Source organism: Chiloscyllium plagiosum, unplaced genomic scaffold (assembly GCF_037043375.1).
Source record: "Chiloscyllium plagiosum isolate Xiang-an unplaced genomic scaffold, Cpla_swu_hap1 HiC_scaffold_12, whole genome shotgun sequence".
Taxonomy (NCBI): domain Eukaryota; kingdom Metazoa; phylum Chordata; class Chondrichthyes; order Orectolobiformes; family Hemiscylliidae; genus Chiloscyllium; species Chiloscyllium plagiosum.
The window spans coordinates 56,118,792-56,138,432 of record NW_028270150.1 but is presented as its reverse complement, the minus strand read 5'-3'; the positions used below and the strand labels follow the sequence as shown (position 1 = coordinate 56,138,432).

At 44.1% G+C, this 19,641-nt stretch overlaps 1 protein-coding gene and 1 pseudogene across 1 annotated transcript in view; one reads left to right on the top strand and one right to left on the bottom strand.

Annotated features, from left to right (window-relative positions):
- The window catches only part of otc (ornithine transcarbamylase), a 75,346-nt gene that overhangs the window by 49,881 nt on the left and 5,824 nt on the right, over window positions 1–19,641 (top strand). Inside the window, exons 6-8 of the mRNA XM_043700831.2 lie at window positions 2,109–2,231; window positions 4,683–4,736; window positions 4,829–4,978. Of these exons, the coding sequence (XP_043556766.2) occupies window positions 2,109–2,231; window positions 4,683–4,736; window positions 4,829–4,978 (327 nt within the window). The remainder of the gene's footprint in view (window positions 1–2,108; window positions 2,232–4,682; window positions 4,737–4,828; window positions 4,979–19,641) is intronic.
- Window positions 12,014–16,092, bottom strand: LOC148148541 (uncharacterized; annotated as a pseudogene).

Below are 19,641 nucleotides of genomic sequence, written 5' to 3'. Positions count from 1 at the left end.
ACTCTATTCAGGTGCATCCGGCTTGTATAAGGGTCATCTCCCCCAGTGGCCCAGAAATCTAAAGCCCTACCTCCTGCACCCATCCTTCGAGTTACACAATCATCTCTCTTATCCTATTTCTGTATTCCGTTGCACATAGCATTGGGAATAATCCAATGATGACAACTTTCGACAGCTGCTTCTAATTTTCTATCAACCCCCTAAATGCTGATTGCAAGACCACAATTCCTTTTGTAATTATGTCACTAATACCAATGTGAACCACACTGTCTGACTGTTCAGGGTAGATGCTGAAAAGATGTTTCTCTTTGTTTATCAGACTAGATTTAGGGGGCACCATATAGAAAATGGATTACCCATTTAAGACTGAAAGGAGAAGCTTTTTTCTGCGATTTGAGAGTCTGTGGAACTTTGATCCCAAATAGCATTAGAGGGTTGGGAAATAGAATATTTTTTAAGGCTGAGTTAGAGAGATTCTTGATTGACAAAACTGTATGGCAAGTACATAAGAAAGTAGAGCTCTGATAATATATGTCATACCAATCATGGTAAAATTTAATAGTGGCGCAACCTCAAGTCCCAGAAAGTCTAATCATGCTCTAAGTCATATATGTTTAGGTACCAGCTATCTAAATATTTTAGCTACAGCGCAGACACCTTTACATTGCATTCACCACAGCTGTTCTGATGAACTTCCATTTGCAACCGCACCCCAAAGACATTTTGTGTCTTTGTTTTATTTTAGTGGTAAATGATTCATTTTAAACTGATGTTCAGAAAATACAGTTGTTTCAAACTCCTTTAATCATCTTCTGTACATGTGCTTTATAGGAACATTTTGGCTCACTCTCTGACTCCATCTAGGGTAAGAGACAGAAACAACAAATTACACTCTTTTGGTTAACAGTCTGTGTCTCTTCAGAAAGACTGTGAACCATGATTCCTCGAAAACCTAATCTCATTCCATGAAAATTATGAGGGATGGGACGATGCCTACCATTGCAATGGAACCAGGACAAGAGTTCTGGGGGGGGGTGGGGGGAGCTCATCCAGTGCTGACAATTGAGGGGGCCAAGAATCGAGTCAGGAATTCTAGAATAGGGCTCTACCTATTCTTTTAAATGTCTGCATAATCTCACTGACTCCACAAGCACCCAGCATTATATGAACGTTTGGATGTACTGGTCAGTGAATGCAAGTATTTATGTGTCAGCACTCTTCCTTCAAACAGCACAAATATAGGAGTCCCCTCAGAAAAAGCATTGTAACACTACTGGGAGGTGTTGTTGGAAAAAGGCATCAACAAAGCAATTGATAAAAAGCCATCTGGAAACCTGGGCTCTGTCAGAAGAGAAAAAGAGAATAAGTAGTCTGAAAATCATTTTTTGGGTCATTTTACTGGATTTTTTAAACAAATTTGTGTGTATAGATCAGCCCCTATGGACCTTAAAACATATTTAACTATTTTATATTATAATGATGTTCAGATTAATCTGAGTAGTTCATGCACAATTGTAAAGAAATTGTATGCATGACAAAATTATGTCCTTGCAAACTCATTTGTTTAGCACCCTCCAGTCTGTTTTCTTCATTATAAACTGAATTTGTGGTTCTTGGTATAAGTGGTAATGGACCTGAATTGATAACCCATGTTTCTTTCTCCATAATTGCTGCTTTACCTCCTGACTGATTGATTGTTTTCAGAATTCTGTTTTATTCTTTACTCCAAGGTTATCATTGACATGCTTCTTTAGCTGTTATAGGCATGTAAATACGGTAGGAGATTATCTTTCTTCCATCCCCGTCTCCGTGTCCCCCACACCCGCACCCAACCCCATCACCAGCTGACATCCGATGGGGTTTGTTTTGAAATAGTGCTGGAACCCTTCCCTCAATTTTAAAACTCTTGTGGTTTAAGAAAATGTGACAATATTAGATTAAATTACCAACAGGCCAAAGTGCAGCTCTGATGCACTTTCATTTGGAACTTCACCCCACAAGACAATTTAGCTCTATTTCTTGGGTAAATGCTTGATATCTAAAATGCTGTTCAGAAATACAGGTATTTATAGCTGTTTTAACATTTATTCTGTGCATGTCCTTTGTAGGAACATTTTGGCTCATTGACTGGCTTGACTGTGACTTGGATAGGAGATGGAAATAATGTGTTACACTCTTTCATGTTGAGCGCTCCAAAACTTGGAATGCATCTTCGTGTTGCCACACCTAAGGTATAAGACTGATTACAATATGGGAACTTTAAAATAAATGTACACTGGTTAAAATTTTACTGTATGTATATTATTGGTATTGTGTGGTACTGTATTAATTCCTGCAGGAACATCAGGAAAACATATGACCTGTTGAAATAATAATGGCTGCTATTTCCCCAGAAGGATTGAGTGAACTCACTGAAAGCGTTATCTCAAATTTCACCAAGTATGCAACTTACCCAACATGCAAAAACATTGAAATGTGTGTATTCACATTATTAAGCTTCCTGACAGATTAACCACTGACTGGTCAATAATAACACCCATATCTTATGGAACTATTTTTGAAAGCTGACAACATGGTGCTAATACATCATTTCAAAACAGGAAGAACAAGTAGTCTGTTAGCACTTTCTACAATTATAAACTCATGTCTGACTCCTTGCTAACTTTATTAAAGAAAATTATTTTATATGTCCTTTAGGAATCCAGCTGCAGTCAACATTTCTTTTCTGTTCATTATTTGACAACGGAATCAGTTGTTCACTTTGTCACACTATTTTTTAAAGAAATTATGTTAGACCTCAAAAAGTCATTTCTAACTTCACAGATCATCCTAATTTGGTTGAAAAAAAAGTTTTACATATAAATATTTTGGAATAAAATAATTTAACAGTTAATTGAAGTACTATAATGCACACCAACAATATGCTGCAGATGTAACATGCCCTACCATGGAACATATCCTTGATAAGATTGTTTAAGCTGCACTCCTATTCAGTACAAGTCAGTTTCAAAGTTATTCTGCAATTCAAATGTTACCAGATACAGTGGGGTAAATGTTTCCCTCCAACTGATGCTCAAGTGGCCAATTGGCAACAATTAGAGTCATAGAGATTTACAGCATGGAAACAGACCCTTCGGTCTAACCCGTCCATGCTAGATATCCCAACCCAATCTAGTCTCACCTGCCAGCACCCAGCCCATATCCTCCAAACCCTTACTATTCATATATCCATCCAAATGGCTCTTAAATGTTGCAATTGAACCAGCATCCACCACTTCCTCTGACAGCTCATTCTATACCCGTACCACCCTCTGTGTGAAAAGGTTGCCCCGTAGGTCTCTTTTATATCTTTCCTCTCTCACGCTAAACCTATGCCCTCTAGTTCTGGACTACCCAACCCCAGGGAAAAGACTTTGCCTATTTACCCTATCCATGCCCTTCATAATTTTGTAAACCTCTATAAGGTCACCCCTCAGCCTCCAACGCTCCAGGAAAAAACAGCCCCAGCCTGTTCAGCCTCACTCTAGCTCAAATCCTCCAACCATGGCAAAATCCTTGTAAATCTTTTCTGAACCCTTTCAAGTTTCACAACATCTTTCCGATTCAACACTTATGCCCTCAACAACAGCCTTTCAGATAACGAAGACTCAGTGAAGGGTCAATCTGTTTCCATCTTGTTCCTTGTTCAGCTAGCACAGTTGTATTCACTTTTTAGTTGATGTCTGTTCATGAGATCCTTAAATTGCTAACAAAGCTCACTTACTCCTGAAAATGTGCTCCTTAAAAGCATGCATTTGGCAGCTTTTTAAGAGGTCTTTCTTTTTGACACATTAGGGTTTTCTGCTTCTAGAATATTTCTCTTCCTAACTTCTAAATGATTCAACAATATGTTTCCTTATTTTCCAATTTTTCACTCTCCTCTTGTTTTCTAGAGCACTGAAGGGGTCTTTTAAAGTCTCATTTAAGTGCACTTAAACAGATTTCCAGACAATTCAATGTCACTTTCAGAACTATTCTAAACTTAAACCAAAACCATGTTCTTGCTGTCTTAATCCACACAACATAGAACTAACAAGCAAACAACTAACAAATCAAACTTAAACTACTTTATTTTAAAATCGAAGTTTCCAAATAATAATATAACACAAACCTTCAGCTCCAATATACTATTGACTACTTTTATTGTAGTGCTTGGATAATCACTGTTGCTCCTAAGTAAAGAATAATAAATTAATGCTCACATCTTCTGGAGAATGGTATAAACTCTTGTTGCCATTACGTACCTAAACGTTTGTTTAACTTTTACGAATGGAAGTATAGGGAACCAAATGCCAAAGACTGATTAGTTCAGCTTTATTGCACACTGCTTAAGTACAGTCTATTCAAATGCTGCTGTTTACTGTTTTTCACTCCCTACATGAGAAGCGAATAACATACTCTTTACTGAAGCAGACAAATTTGTGTATCTCATAGCCGAGTAAAAAACTCCAATCCTTCTGGTTAGGATTATTTAGTTTGAGATAGCAATATTTATCAAAGTTTTCTATTAGCTCTTCTGCCTAGTGGACTGTGAATGTTTGACAATTACAGAGAGGATCCATTTCATGTCTTTTTGCAAACTTATTCTATCATTAGCCTGCATCATCAATGGAAAAGATCTATGTGTTATGTTTTCTTTATAGGGCTTCGAACCTGATGCTACTGTTACCACATTTGCCAAGTCATTGTCAGAAAAGGTAGGATTTCAAGTTTTGGTGGTATTTCCATTTTGTGGATGAAGTTCTTTATTTCAAAGAGCTTTTCCTTTTTCAATTGTTCTTGAAATTAGTGTGGAACCAAGATGTTTTTCACTAACGATCCCCTGGAAGCAGCAAGTGGAGCTAATGTTCTGGTAACAGATACGTGGGTCAGCATGGGACAAGAAGAGGAGAAAGCTGAGAGGCTGAAAGCATTTCATGGTTATCAAATCACCATGAAGGTAAGATCTGTGAAATCTGAAAAATGTAAAGTGCAAAGCATAGACAGCAATTTTCATCAGATCAGGTAATTATTCCTTTGATTTCCTGCCTCGGTCAATTACTTCCCCATCATATGCATCCCAGCTTTTCACCTCTGTACTAAATAGTTTTCCAATTCCTAAATTAACTAGAATTGATCTAATTTCACCAAGGTTGTGAACGTTAGTTACTCATGCTAATGTAATATTGTACTTGACCAGTGATATAGTAGCGTTTTCACAGATTTCTAAGAAGCATTGTTAACTGCAACACATTTACAATACAATACTGGGAAAGAAGAACAGGGAATTGGACCTGGTTGGGCTTCTTGCATAATTTGAACCATTCAATAAGGTGAGTTTATAAAAAAATGGAAAAATCATTTTGCAGCCTGAGCTTCAGGATGTTCAGCAGTTGTATGATCCCTCCAGTAATTTTGAATCTACCAAAATGAATGTCCATTGATTCAATTTCTAAATCCCTCACACTTGCTTAGCAAAAGTGCACCTCTAGGGACACAATCTATTTGTCCTGTCAGTTCCTAAAACCAGGCAGGATCAAAAGAACAGCATCAACAACACACATGAAAATAGAAATACACACCGCATTTTTTGTTTTCGTCACTAGGTACAAAGGAGATGACAGCAGAAGTATATGCAATTCACAAACATTACCAGCTGGTGAGGCAAAGCAATCTTGAATGCTGGAACCACAACATCAGATTCGGACAGCCCTTTACTTGAGTCCATGCATGATCTCTAATTAGACATTCCCCTTTGCCTTTGCAACTCCATCAGCTGTGCTGTCAGCAGGGGCCTGTTCTCCAGTTGTCCTCCAAATGTCAGGGATTTTGACCATTTCTCCCTTCTGTAGATGGGAGCTAACATAGGGCTGTACTCACCAAAATGTGACCCTGAGCTTACTCTAGCTTGTCCAAAAATGTTGCCTCCAAGCCACAAGGCTGCATATATGCAGTGTTGTTCTGATGTTCCATTTATGCAATCAACTTCAGAGACCCATGTAGCAGAAAAGAAAATTCAAGGGACACTTTTACCCACCAAGGTGAGTGTCTGTGCTGGTGAAGGCTAGTGAAGAAGGTCTTGATGGTGCACCCTCTAATGTTCGTGACTGTTCCTCCTCAGAGTGTGGCTCGAGGGGTGAACCTTTGGGGCTGGGACTCTTTTTGCTTACATCTGTCTCAGGAGTGGAATCTAGAGGCCACATTAAAAAAAATACAAGAATTAGTTCATGTCATGAACTTACCGCCCTTACCCGAGGTTTTACTAAGCTGTTGATGCTTGATGTGAAGCTGGAGTAGCGGTTTGGAGGCTTTCTCATGAGATAGCTGCAAATATCATTATGCAGAAGTGTAATCTGGCTCCCTCTTTTTAACCACCTCCATTCAATCAGTTACAACAAATAGTTTTATTTCTTTATATGACTCAGCTATCATAATTGAATTAAAAATGTTGTTAGCTAAATCCAAATGAAGGAAATGGATGCAAGATTTCACTGAGTGAGTGAAAGAGGAAACTTATGAGCTACTAAAGCCGAGAGAAGGTAATAAACATGATATCAATTACACACAAATAGAGCTATAAGGTTCAGAAAGGGAAAGTGTGTATGAAACAGACAGAAAGAATAAAGGCCATGGACTTAAAAGTACTTAACATGCTTGAAGTATTATATTTTTAACCTGAATCCACTGATGTTGAGTAATTGTCCTGTATACTCTGTAATAATGGAATCTGCAGATATCCTTGAATTCTTGGTGATCAGTTGTTTCTCTAATTTGCTTTGGAGATACTGGGAGAAACAGGGAGTGAGAGAATTCCAGCTCATGTTACAAATTCATTTTGCTTCTCACTTCTCTTCTGCTAAAGAGCAACTACTGAAATATAGTTCATTTATATATTTCCAAGTTTGGCTCCATTGTCTTCCCAAGTTCACAATATATCAAATTATGAATTACAGTAAGAGATGTGAATCTCTTGCCACTGACTTAGGGGCCTGGTTTCAATGTGTCTAAATAAATGGGTAATTTCCATGCAAATGATTTTGCTTATTCCATATTGATCTCCTTGACGGGCCTCAAACTGTGGTCAGGTGATTACAGAAGCCATTTTCAACCATTTGACCATTTGTATTTGACCATTTTTAAACCATTTTAGTCCACGAACATCTCATGCATCACAATCTAGTGAATAAAGTTAAAACTGAAAGTCCATATTTGTCACTAATGTAACATGTCCCCACATGAAGAATTAAAGCATATACCATTTTCTTTTTACAGTGAGCATTCTGTTACAAGTTCAATATGAAACAACAGTATAAGAATTGAAGTGGCAACATATACACCTTCCACATTCACTCCAGTCATTCTAAACTAGGTTCATAAACTGCTTTGGTGTTGACAGCAGATTTGCGTCCTGAGATCTTTTGCCTTTCTATAATCTCTATACCAGCTTCAATCACTTGCTTTTTACAATATCTAGGGGCTTGGCTGGTGGTAATCTGAAGTTTGCAGCCTGTAGGGCATCTCGACTTGTACCTGCATCTCACTCACAATGAACTTTACATCAACTTGATTGGATTGGTTGAGATTTCAAACTTGGTTTGTTCATTTGGTCTCCCAGTGGGTCACTGTTTTTACCACCGGCAGGACAGACCCAGCAGACGTGGTCGGATGATGGTATAAAATTTGGGAGGGAGTTGTCCTGGATGTCCTCAACATTGATTCCAAACCCCATGAAGTCTCATGGTTTCAGGTTAAATTTGGGCAAGGAAACCTCCTACTGATTATCATGTACTGTCCTCCCTCAGCAGATAAATTGATAATCGTTCATGTTGAGCAATACTTGGAGGGAACACTGAGGATGGCAAGGGCACAAGCTGTACTCTCAGTGGTGAATATCAGTGTCCATCACCAAGAATGGCTCAGCAGCAGTATTACTGATTGAGCTGTTTGGGTCCTAAAGGACAGAGCTGCTAGATTGGGTTTGCAGCAAGTGATGAGGGAACCAACAGAGAAAAAACATACTTGAGTTGAGAGTGTGGTGCTGGAAAAGCACAGCAGGTTAGTAAATCTGATGAAGGGCTCATGCTCGAAATGTCGATTTTCCTGTTCCTTGGATGCTGTCTGACCTGCTGTTCTCACTTGCTCCTAAATAGCATACTTGACCTCATCCTTACCAACCTGCCAGATGCAGATGCATCTGTCCATGGCAGTATCGGTAAGAGTGACCACAGCACAGTTCTGGGGGTGACAAAGTCCCGCCTTCTCATTGAGACTAACATCCATTGTGTTGTGTGGCACTATCTCCATGCTGAGTGGGACAGATTTCAAACAGATCTAGATCTAGCAACTCAAAATTCGGCATCCATGAGGCACTGTGGGCCATCAACCTCCGCAGAATGAAACTCCAGCACAATCTGTAACCCCATTACCGTCAAGAAGGGGGAATCAATCCTGGTTCAATGGATGGTGCAGGAGGGCATGCCAAGAGCAGCACCAACATACCTGAAAATGAGGTGCCAAACTGGTGAAGCTACCAAGCAGGACTACTCGCACACCTAACAGCATAAGCAGCAAGAGATAGACATAGTTAACCAATTCCACAACCAATGGATCAAGTCTAAGCTCTGCCATCCTGGCACAGCCAGTTGTGAATGCTGGTGGACAATTAAACAATGCACTGGAAGATGAGGCTCCACAAATATCCCCATCCTCAACGATGAAAGAGGCCAGCACATCAGTGCAAAACGCAAGGCTGAAGCTTTTACAGCCATCTTCAGCCAGAAGTACCATGTGGATGATCCATCATGGCCTCCTCCAGTGGTTCCCAACATAACAGATACCAGTCTTCAGCCAATTCAATTCACTCCACGTGATATCAAGAAACAGTTGGAGACACTAGATACTGCCAAGGCTACGAGCCCTGACAACATTTCAGCAATAGTACTGAAGACTTGTGCTCCAGAATTTGCCACTTCCTTAGCCAAGCTGTTCCAGTACAGTTAGAACACTGGTACCTACCCAACAATGTGGAAAATTGCCCAAGTATGTCCTGTACATAAAAAAACAGAACAAATCCAACTCAGCCAATTCCCATTCCATTAGTAATGTGATGGGGTGTCATTAATAATGCAGCACCTACTCAATAATAACCTGCTCAGTGACACCCACTTTGGGTTCCACCAGGGCCACTCACTCCTGACCTCATTACAGTCTTGATTCAAACATAGACAAAAGAGATGAATTCCAGAGGTGAGATGAGACTGACAGCCCTTGACATCAAGGCTGCATTGAACCTACATTGTGGCATCAAAGAGCCCCAGCAAAACTGGAGTCAATGGGTATTGGGAGCAAACCCCCCATTGGTTGGAGTCAATCCTGGCACATAGGAAGTCAGTCGTGGTTGTTAGAGGTCAGTCATCTCAGCTCCAGGACATCTGGACAAGAGTTCCTCTGGGTAGGGCCTAGACCCAACCACCTTCAGCTACTTCATCAATGAACTTCCTTCCATTATAAGGTCAGAAGTAGGGATGTTCGCCAATGATTGCACAATGTTCAGCACCATTTGCAATTCTTGAGGTACTGAAGCAGTCCATGTTCAAATGCAACAAGTTCCGGACAATATCCAGGCTTGGGCTGACATGGGGCAAGTAACATTTGCACCACACAAATGCCAGGCAATAACTATCACCAATAAGAGAGAATCTAACCACCGCCCATGACATTCAATCATCTTACTATCACTGAATCCCCCACTATCAACATCCGGAGGTTATCACTGACTAGAAACTCAACTAGACTTGCCATATAAACACAAGTGGCTACATGAGCAGGTCAGACGCAACGAATACTGCAGCAAGTAACTCACCTCCTGACCCCCACAAAGCCTGTCCACCATCTACTTTGAAACACTCACATGAGTGCCTTTTCCGAGTCTTTACATCGCTCGTCGACAATGTGTACTTCCTAGCATTACCACAGGCCAGGGTCCCGGTTGTACTGGCATTACATGAGGCTCAAAATATGACTTACTGCATCAGTTCGGTGTCGTAACTGATCTTGGTTTTAATGGACTGGCACCCCTGTTTTTCTTTAATTTTTGTTTAAATTTTTTTTTGGTGGGGTTTGGCCGGTACTTGTCTCCGGCCGGAGCCAGTCTGCAGTATTTTGCTCACTTATCACTGGAGAGTTGTAGTAATTTGAATGTCAGTGATAAGGTGAGCCTGGATGAATGTTTGCATTGTTCAATGCCGAGAAATTTCCTGAGGCTGTTATTCAAACTCAGCCACTTGCCCCAAGTGCCCATCACAAAGCCAAAGTACTTCGGCGCAGAGCCTCCCGTCAATTCTATTATCTCGGCGTTAAGGTGGTTGTATTTCGGTTTTTTTCCCCTGCTACACCATTTCCAGAGCTTTGCTGTCATTTTTGTACCACACTGTAACATCGACCACCGTGATGTTTTGATCTTTCTTAAATATGAGATCAGGTTTCCATGGTGAGCCATCTTTTGCAACCAATCTCGGCACAATGTATTATGTCCAGCCGTACTTACTGACATGCTGCTGCAACTGGTCTACGATCTTATTATGGCATTTTATTCAAGCATTTTTAACGAATGGGCAACAACCTGAGATGTGTGAAATGGTTTTGATTTCCATCTCACATCTTTGGCAAGTTTTGATTCTGATTGGTCTTCCCCGTGATAGGGTGGATCTTGTCGGGTATGGATTACTCCACAGGAGCAAGCTGTTTATAAACTGTGAGGATTTTAGATGAATTGTTAGTTTCAACCAAGAGTTTGAGATTTTGTCATCATTGTAATACTTAATGCCTGCCCCTTGACATTGAAGCCTTCGCCACCTTTCGAACTCCCATTCTCTCCATCCTGCATACCTGTTGGGCGGTTTCTGTCACCCAGCGTCTGCCTCTTAAAGTGCTGGCATAATTGCGTCCATTTCCCCTTCGATGCCACTTTGGCTACCGGGAAGGAAATCTTCGATTTCCTTGACGACTTTGAGTTCTCGCAGTCCTGTAACGGTGTCTCTGTTGCATTCTCCTCTATATTGAAAGGAAGCCTGTATGATCACATCATTAGACATCTCGAGTGCCTCACATTTGCGTAGAATCGTGGATGGAATCTGCACTTTTAGTTTTGGCAAGCCCAGATCACCATTCCTGTTGCTGGCATGCAGGATCCCATCATTGGTATGAGGCGGTAGGTGTAGGAATTCTTTTGTGGCATTGCGTATAATCTGGTCCAGTTTTATGAATGTGCTTTGAGATGCTTCAATCAGGAGCAAGTGAAAATACAATCTGGTGATGACATGAGTTTTTAGGATTTCCAGGCATTGCCTCGGTCGGAGAGCTACTGCCTGTATTCCTTTCACCCATGTCTTAAGCCTTTCCTCCCATTCTCCTTTTGACACACCTGCCCATGGGTCGATTCGGGCACCCAGATATTTCTCAGTATCATCTGGGGGTATATAGGATATAGACTTGTTATGCAGCGTCCAGTTAGCAAAGTGATTGTACAGGAAGGTCTTCCTCTTGAACATAAAGTGGAAGCCTTTTGTCTTCGCGATGTTAATATTGAGGCCCGTATGACTGGAGCAGCTTCAGACTCCTCCCCATACTGGTGTGAGAGTCACTCAGAAGGGCAATGTCATCTGCAAAGGCTAAAGTCGAGTTGTTGACTCTTCTGCCCCCCAGGGGCATGGCGACCCCTGAGTTGGCCTTCTCCAGAGAGCATATCAAAGGATCCATAGCGATGTTAAATAATATGGATGAGAGTGGATCACCCTGCTTTATGCCCCTCTCAATGTTTATTGGAGTGTTATAAGTTCCATTCCCTTCTATCACTGTTGTGTTGCCAGTGTAGAGATCCTTGATCAGGTCTACAAAAGGATATTGGGAAATGTGCTGTCTGCAGCGTTTTCAATAGTAATTTGTGTCCAACCGAGTTGAACTGCAAGGTCCTTACGGTTATGCTTCAGTCCCTTAATTATGTTCTTGAGGATGATAATGTTTCATTGCAGCTGGGAGTGGCTGCTGTAAACCCCTTCTGTCTGTTGTTAATTTTGACAGTTTCACTGAGGCATTTTGCCATTATTTTTGTTAACATTCTTAGCAGCATAAGACCAATGGTTATTGGCCACCAGTTGTCAATGATTTTCAGGTGGTCTTCATCGTCGCACTTAGGAAGCAAGACCATTCGACTCTTTTTTTAACGATTCCGGTATCGTGCTTGATCTTAACCATAGAGTGAAGAGTCAGGGTAGGCGAGTTTCCTCCTCCTCATGAACGGATCTTATATCACTCAGTTTCAGGCCATCTGGTCCAGCGACACTGTGCTCATTTATTCCCTTGATGGCTTTCTTGACCTCTTCTACCTCTATGGGTTTCATCAAGGATCCATCATCTACGTTCCCGGTATATGGGGTGCATTTGCTAATGTTGGATTTATGATTTGGTACAGACAATGTATCTCGGAAACATGCCTCCAGTTCCTATGTTGGGAGAGGACAAGTGGATGATGTTGATGCCCCCGTGATCTCTCGAGCTAGCTGGCACCGGTTGGTTTTGTAGAGCTGCTGCGTTGCTCTGAACAGAGCTCTACGTGTTGCCCATCTTTTCTTTGCGCTGGTGTTGTTGCCTGTCTTTGTGTCTTTTTTAGTCTGGCCTCCTTGAGGCTTTTTCCATTTATTCTGTCCATCCCCACCATTCTTTACTAGGTCGGTAATACTCTCCATTAATCCAATCCCTAGGGCTAGTGTGTCCAAGTCACTCCTCCTGCTCAAAAGCTCCTCAGCTTGTTATAGCTGGTCATCTATGTCCCAATGCTTAGGGATTGAAGTCGGTGTTCTGCGGTTAGCTCTTTGGTGTGGGTTTGGTTCATTGGCATTATCCTGAACACTCTCTGCCTCAGATTCGTGTGAATCATCAGTCATACTCGTATCATTTGGGATTAGGACCTCGGTGGAGTGTTCGCAAGATTTCTGCATTTGTCAGAGATTTGCTGGGGTGTTTTTGTTTTAAGGATGCTAGCGATCTCTTCATTAATGAATTTGCATCCTGCAAATCTCTTTTCTAATTCCCTCAGGAGTGCAACCTCCTCCTGTGACCATATGCGATTGCTTCTCCTCCATTTGCTTTGACCTTGAGTGCTGTTTTGAGGCGATTTTCATTCTGTAGAATGTTGATGTTTCTCGTGTTGATCAAGTCCAGCCTGGGTTGTAAACTGTTGGTCACATGCACTGCATGCAAAGTCCCCTGCTCGAGGGGGTTTCTTACCCTTGCACGTGTGGTAATGGCAGAAGATTGTGTTGTACTGTCATACTTTATCGCAGCGAGAACATTTTGTCCGAATGTTCTTAATTTGATGCACCTTGGTCATATGGATCTGAGGAGAAAGTGAGGTCTGCAGATGCTGGAGATCAGAGCTGAAAATGTGTTGCTGGAAAAGCGCAGCAGGTCAGGCAGCATCCAGGGAACAGGAGAATCGACGTTTCGGGCATAAGCCCTTCTTCAGGAATGAGGAAAGTTTGTCCAGCAGGCTAAGGTAAAAGGTAGGGAGGAGGGACTTGGGGGAGGGGCGTCGGAAATGTGATAGGTGGAGAGAGGTCAAGGTGAGGGTGATAGGTCAGACTGGGGTGGGGGCGGAGAGGTCAGGAAGAAGATTGCAGGTTAGGAAGGCGGTGCTGAATTTGATGGATTTGACTGAGACAAGGTGGGGGGAGGGGAAATGAGGAAACTGGTGAAATCCGAGTTCATCCCTTGTGGTTGGAGGGTTCCTAGGCGGAAGATGAGGTGCTCTTCCTCCAACCGTCGTTTTGTTGTGGTCTGGCGATGGAGGAGTCCAAAGACCTGCATATCCTTGGTGGAGTGGGAGGGGGAGTTGAAATGTTGAGCCACAGGGTGGTTGGGTTGGTTGGTCCGGGTGTCCTAGAGGTGTTCTCTGAAACGCTCCGCAAGTAGCCGGCCTGTCTCCCCAATATAGAGGAGGCCACATCGGGTGCAGAGGATGCAATAGATGATGTGTGTGGAGGTGCAGGTGAATCTGTGGCGGATATGGAAGTATCCCTTGGGGCCTTGGAGGGAGGTGAGGGGGGAGGTGTGGGCGCAAGTCTTGCACCTCCTGCGGTTGCAGGGGAAGGTGCCGGGAGTGGAGGTTGGGTTGGTGGGGGGTGTGGATCTGACGAGGGAGTCACGGAGGGAGTGGTCTTTACGGAATGCTGATAGGGGAGGGGAGGGAAATATATCCTTGGTGGTGGGGTCCGTTTGGAGGTGGCGGAAATGACGGCGGATGATGCGCTGTACATGGAGATTGGTGGGGTGGTAGGTGAGGACCAGTGGGGTTCTGTCCTGGTGGCGGTTGGAGGGGCGGGGCTCAAGGGTGGAGGAGCGGGAAGTGGAAGAGATGCGGTGGAGGGCATCGTTGACCACGTCGGGGGGGAAATTGCGGTCCTTGAAGAAGGAGGCCATCTGGGTTGTGCGTTTTTGGAACTGGTCCTCCTGGGAGCAGATGCGGCGGAGTCGAAGGAATTGGGAGAATGGGATGGCGTTTTTACAGGGGGCAGGGTGGGAGGAGGTGTAGTCCAGGTAGCTGTGGGAGTCGGTCGGTTTGTAGTAGATGTCCGTGTTGATTCGGTCGCCTGAGATAGAAATAGAAAGGTCGAGGAAAGGGAGGGAGGAATCTGAGACGGTCCAGGTGAATTTGAGGTCGGGGTGGAAGGTGTTGGTGAAGTGGATGAACTGTTCAACCTCTTCGTGGGAGCACGAGGTGGCGCCGATACAGTCATCGATGTAGCGGAGGAAAAGGTGGGGGGTGGGGCCAGTGTAGTTGCGGAAGATGGACTGTTCCACATATCCTACGAAGAGGCAGGCATAGCTGGGGCCCATGCGTGTGCCCATGGCTACTCCTTTCGTTTGGAGGAAGTGGGAGGATTGGAAAGAGAAGTTGTTCAGGGTGAGGACCAGTTCAGTCATTCGAAGGAGGGTGTCAGTGGAAGGGTACTGGTCGGTACGGCGGGAAAGGAAGAAGCGGAGGGCTTTGAGTCCTTCGTGATGGGGGATGGAGGTGTACAGGGACTGGATGTCCATGGTGAAAATAAGGCGTTGGGGACCGGGGAAGCGAAAATCATGGAGCAGGTGGAGAGCATGGGTGGTGTCCCGAACGTACGTGGGGAGTTCTTGGACTAAGGGGGACAGGACGGTGTCAAGGTATGCGGAGATGAGTTCGGTGGGGCAGGAGCAGGTGGAGACAATGGGTCGGCCGGGGCAGTCAGGTTTGTGGATTTTGGGCAGGAGGTAGAAGCGGGCGGTGCGGGGTTGTGGGACTATGAGGTTGGAGGCAGTGGATGGGAGATCCCCCGAGGTGATGAGGTTATGGACGGTCTGGGAGATGATGGTTTGGTGGAGGGGGATGGGGTCATGGTCAAGGGGGCAGTAGGAGGAGGTATCTGCGAGCTGGCGTTTGGCCTCAGCGGTGTAGAGGTCGGTGCGCCAAACTACTACCGCGCCTCCCTTGTCTGCTGGTTTGATAGTGAGGTTGGGGTTGCAACGGAGGGAGTGGAGGGCTGCGCGTTCCGAGGGTGAGAGGTTGGAGTGGGTGAGAGGGGTGGGGGAGTTCAGGTGGCGGTTAATATCGCGGCGGCAGTTGGCTATGAAGAGGTCGAGGGCAGGTAGGAGGCCAGCACGGGGTGTCCAGGTGGATGGGGTGTGTTGGAGGCGGGAGAAGGGGTCGTCAGAGGGTGGGCGAGAGTCTTGGTTAAAGAAGTAGGCACAGAGGCGAAGGCGGCGGAAGAATTGTTCGATGTCACGCCGCGTGTTGAACTCATTAATCCGAGAGCGTAGGGGAATGAAGGTGAGGCCTCCTGAAACAGGCTCATCGTGGGGAAGAGGGCATCGCAGTCTGTGCAGAGCAACCCGTCGAGAGTAATGGATAATAATCTCTCAGACAGATGTTCTGTCATATACTGGTTCAATAACAACTCCTTCCATGATGACAGTTGTCTCGGTTGTCATACCATCGATCTCGATTTCGGTCTTGTTTGCCGAATACTCTGTGCCCAGTTTCGACATTTGATAATCCTTGTTGTGAAAGGTTTGGGTAGTGATGCGTATATCATCCAGTGGATGGGCTGCCCACAGGGGTCTTTCAACAACATTATCAGTGTCATCCACTACTGGACTAGTCGGCTCCCTGGGAGGAATAGCTGAACTCGGCTCCAAGTAAAGCAAGAGGTATCATCCCAAGATCACTGCCTCGGTTTGATTTGAGACTGATCTTGTTGCCAGCTTTGAAGAGCAGGTGCATTTACAACTTAATAACATAGCTCGTAGTTGTGGACGAGACTGCGGGGAAGTTGTTTATCCAGGGTGCTTCCCAGCCAGACTGCTCCATTGAACATGGAAAACTCATTCTTTGTTGAAAGTGATACCAAGGTCTAAGCAGACCACAGCAGTGTCGTACTTTTTCTCAGTCATTATGTCACTCAGCAGCCAAGGGCTACTGAGATTACCAGCGGGGCCAATGAGGAGGCATGACACAATCTATGCACCAAAAATATGTCAAAACCTCACGGTTACTCCCGCCCACACAAGTCACAAGTCAGGAATACTCCCCATTTGCCTGGATGGATACAGCTCCAAAAACACTCAAGAAGCTTGACACCATCCAGGACAAAGTAACCCACTTGATTGACATGACATTCTCAAGTATCCACTCCCTCCACCACCAACATTTAGGAGCAGCAGTGTGTACTATCTCCAAGATGCACTACAGAAATTCACCAAAGATCCTCAAATAACACCTTCCACACCCACAACCACTTCTTCTAGAAAGACAAGAGCGCCAGATATATGGAAACACCACCACCTTCAAGTTCCCCTCCAAGCCACTCATTATCCTGACTTGGAAATAAATCACTGTTCCTTCACTGGGTCAAAATCCTGGAATTCCCTGTCTAAGAGGGAAAGTCAGGATGCCAAAAAGGGGACATGAGATAGCTTTAGCTGATATTTGTATCATCGATAATTACAGGTGAGGTGCCAGAAGACTGGAAGTTGGCTAACATGTACTGTTATTTAAGAAAGGTGGTAAGAACAAGCTAGGGAACTATAGACCGGCGAGGCTGACGTTGGTGGTGGGCAAGTTGCTGGAGGGATTCCTGAGGGATAGGATTTACACGAATTTGGAAAGGCATGGGCTGATTAGGGATAGTCAACATGGCTTTGTGCATGGGAAATCATGTCTCACAAACTTGACTGAGTTTTTTGAAAAAGTAACAAAGAGCATTGATGAGGGCAGAGCGGTAGATGTGATCTATATGGACTTCAGTAAGGCATTCGACAAGGTTCCCATGGGAGACTGATTAGCAAGGTTAGATCTCACGGAACACAGGGAGAACTAGCCATTTGGATACAGAACTGGCTTGAAGGTAGAAGACAGAGGGTGGAGATGGATGGTTGTTTTTCAGACTGGAGGCCTGTGACTAGTGGAGTGCCACAAGAATCGGTCCACTACTTTTCATCATTTATATAAATGATTTTGATATGAACATAGCAGGTATAGTTAGTAAGTTTGCAGATAACACCAAAATTGGAGGTGTAGTGGACAGCAAAGAAGGTTACCTCAGATTACAACAGGATCTTGACCAGATGGGCCAATGGACTGAGGAGTGGGAGGTGGAGTTTAATTTAGATAAATGTGAGATGCTGCATTTTGGGAAAGCAAATCTTATCAGAACTTATACACTTAATGGTAAGGTCCTAGGAAGTGTTGCTGAACAAAGAGACCTTGGAGTTCATGGCTCCTTGGAGGTAGCGTCGCAGGTTGGTAGGATAGTGAAGAAGGTGTTTAGTATGCTTTCCTTTATTGGTCATAGTATTGAGTACAGCAGTTGGGAGGTCATGTTGCAACTGTGCAGGACGTTTGTTCGGCCACTTTTGGAATACTACGTGCAATTCTGGTCTCCTTCCTATTGGAAGGATGTTGTGAAACTTGAAAGGGTTCAGAAAAGATTTACAAGGATGTTGCCAGGGTTGGAGGATTTGAGCTATGGGGAGAGGCTGAATAGGCTGGGGCTGTTTTCTCCAGCATCAAAGGCTGAGGGGTGCCCTTCTACAGATTTATAAAATCATGAGGGGCATGGATAGGATAAATGGACAAAGTCTTTTCCCTGGGGTGGGGGAGTCCAGACCTAGAGGGCATTGGTTTAGGGTGAGAGGGGAAAGATATGAAAGGGACCTAAGGGCAACTTTTTCACACAGAGGGTGGTACGTGTATGGAATGAGCTGCCAGAGGAAGTGGTGGAGGCTGGTCCAATTGCATTATTTAAAAAGCATATGGATGAGTATATAAATAGGAGGGGTTTAGAGGGATATAGACCAAGTGCTCGGAAATGGGACGATTGGTTGGAGGGTCAAGACTTCACTAATTTCCTTATCTCCCTACCTCCCCACCTCAACTCAAATCCAGCCCTCCAACTCGGCACTACCCTCTTGAACAGTCCGACCTGTCCATCTTCCTTCTCACCTGTCTGCTCCACCCTCCCCCTGACCTATCGCCATCACCCCCCACCTGCATCTACTTATTGCCTTCCCATCTACCTTCCACCCACCTTCACCCCCACCCTCCTATATATCTCTGATCTCCCGGTCCCCCACCCCCTCATTCCTGATGAAGGCCTGATGCCCAAAATGTTGATTCTCCTGCTCTTCGGGTACTGCCTGATCTGTTGTGCTTATCCAGTGCCACACTTTTCGACTCTGACTTTCCAGCATCTGCAGTCCTCACTTCCTACTTTTGGCCTGCAACAATTCTGTATTTCTGTGCTTGCACAAAGCATCTGACTCCAATGTTTCACACCCAATCCTATGTGACAGTCCTGTGCATGTGATAGCTTTACAATGTGAACTCGCACTCAGAGGGACAAGAAGCATTGAGGAGTCAGTGGTGCATACCCTAGCACCACACAGCATCATTACTAAATAAAGACCAAAAGAACTATGGATTCTGTAAATCAGAAACAGAAAATAGAAACTGCTGGAAAGGTTCAGGAGCTCTGGCAGCATCAAGGAGAGAAAGCAGAGTTAACGTTTCAGATCGAGTGATCCTTCATCAGAATGGTTCTGACGAAGCGTCACTTGACATAAAATATTAACTCTGATTTCTCTCCACAGATGCTGCCAGACCTGCTGAACCTTTCCAGCAGTTTCTATTTCTTTTGTCTGACAGCAGATCATATAACCTTTTGCAGGACTGGAGCCAAATTCTCCAGAGCCAATTGACACTGACCTCTGTCCAGGCTGCTTTCCTCATTCAGAATGCCTCATGTTGCCACCCTTGGGGAAAAGAACCTCCCAGTTCTGCAGGACAACCTTTGAAAGAACCACTAGGTAGGTGCTGCTAACGTGCGGTGTCAGGCTTTGACATCTCCAAGGGATAGTGAATGATATTCCTGTGTTGCATAGAGCAACATGTTGCCCATGTACCCTGTAAAATGTGAACGCTCAACTGTCGGAACCTGGAAGGATTCAGTGAAGGGGCTAACTTCCTGCTCATAAACTTTGGCCTTTTATCTGTGTGCACATATGTAATGAGCTGAGAGGAACATAATCACGCAAGAA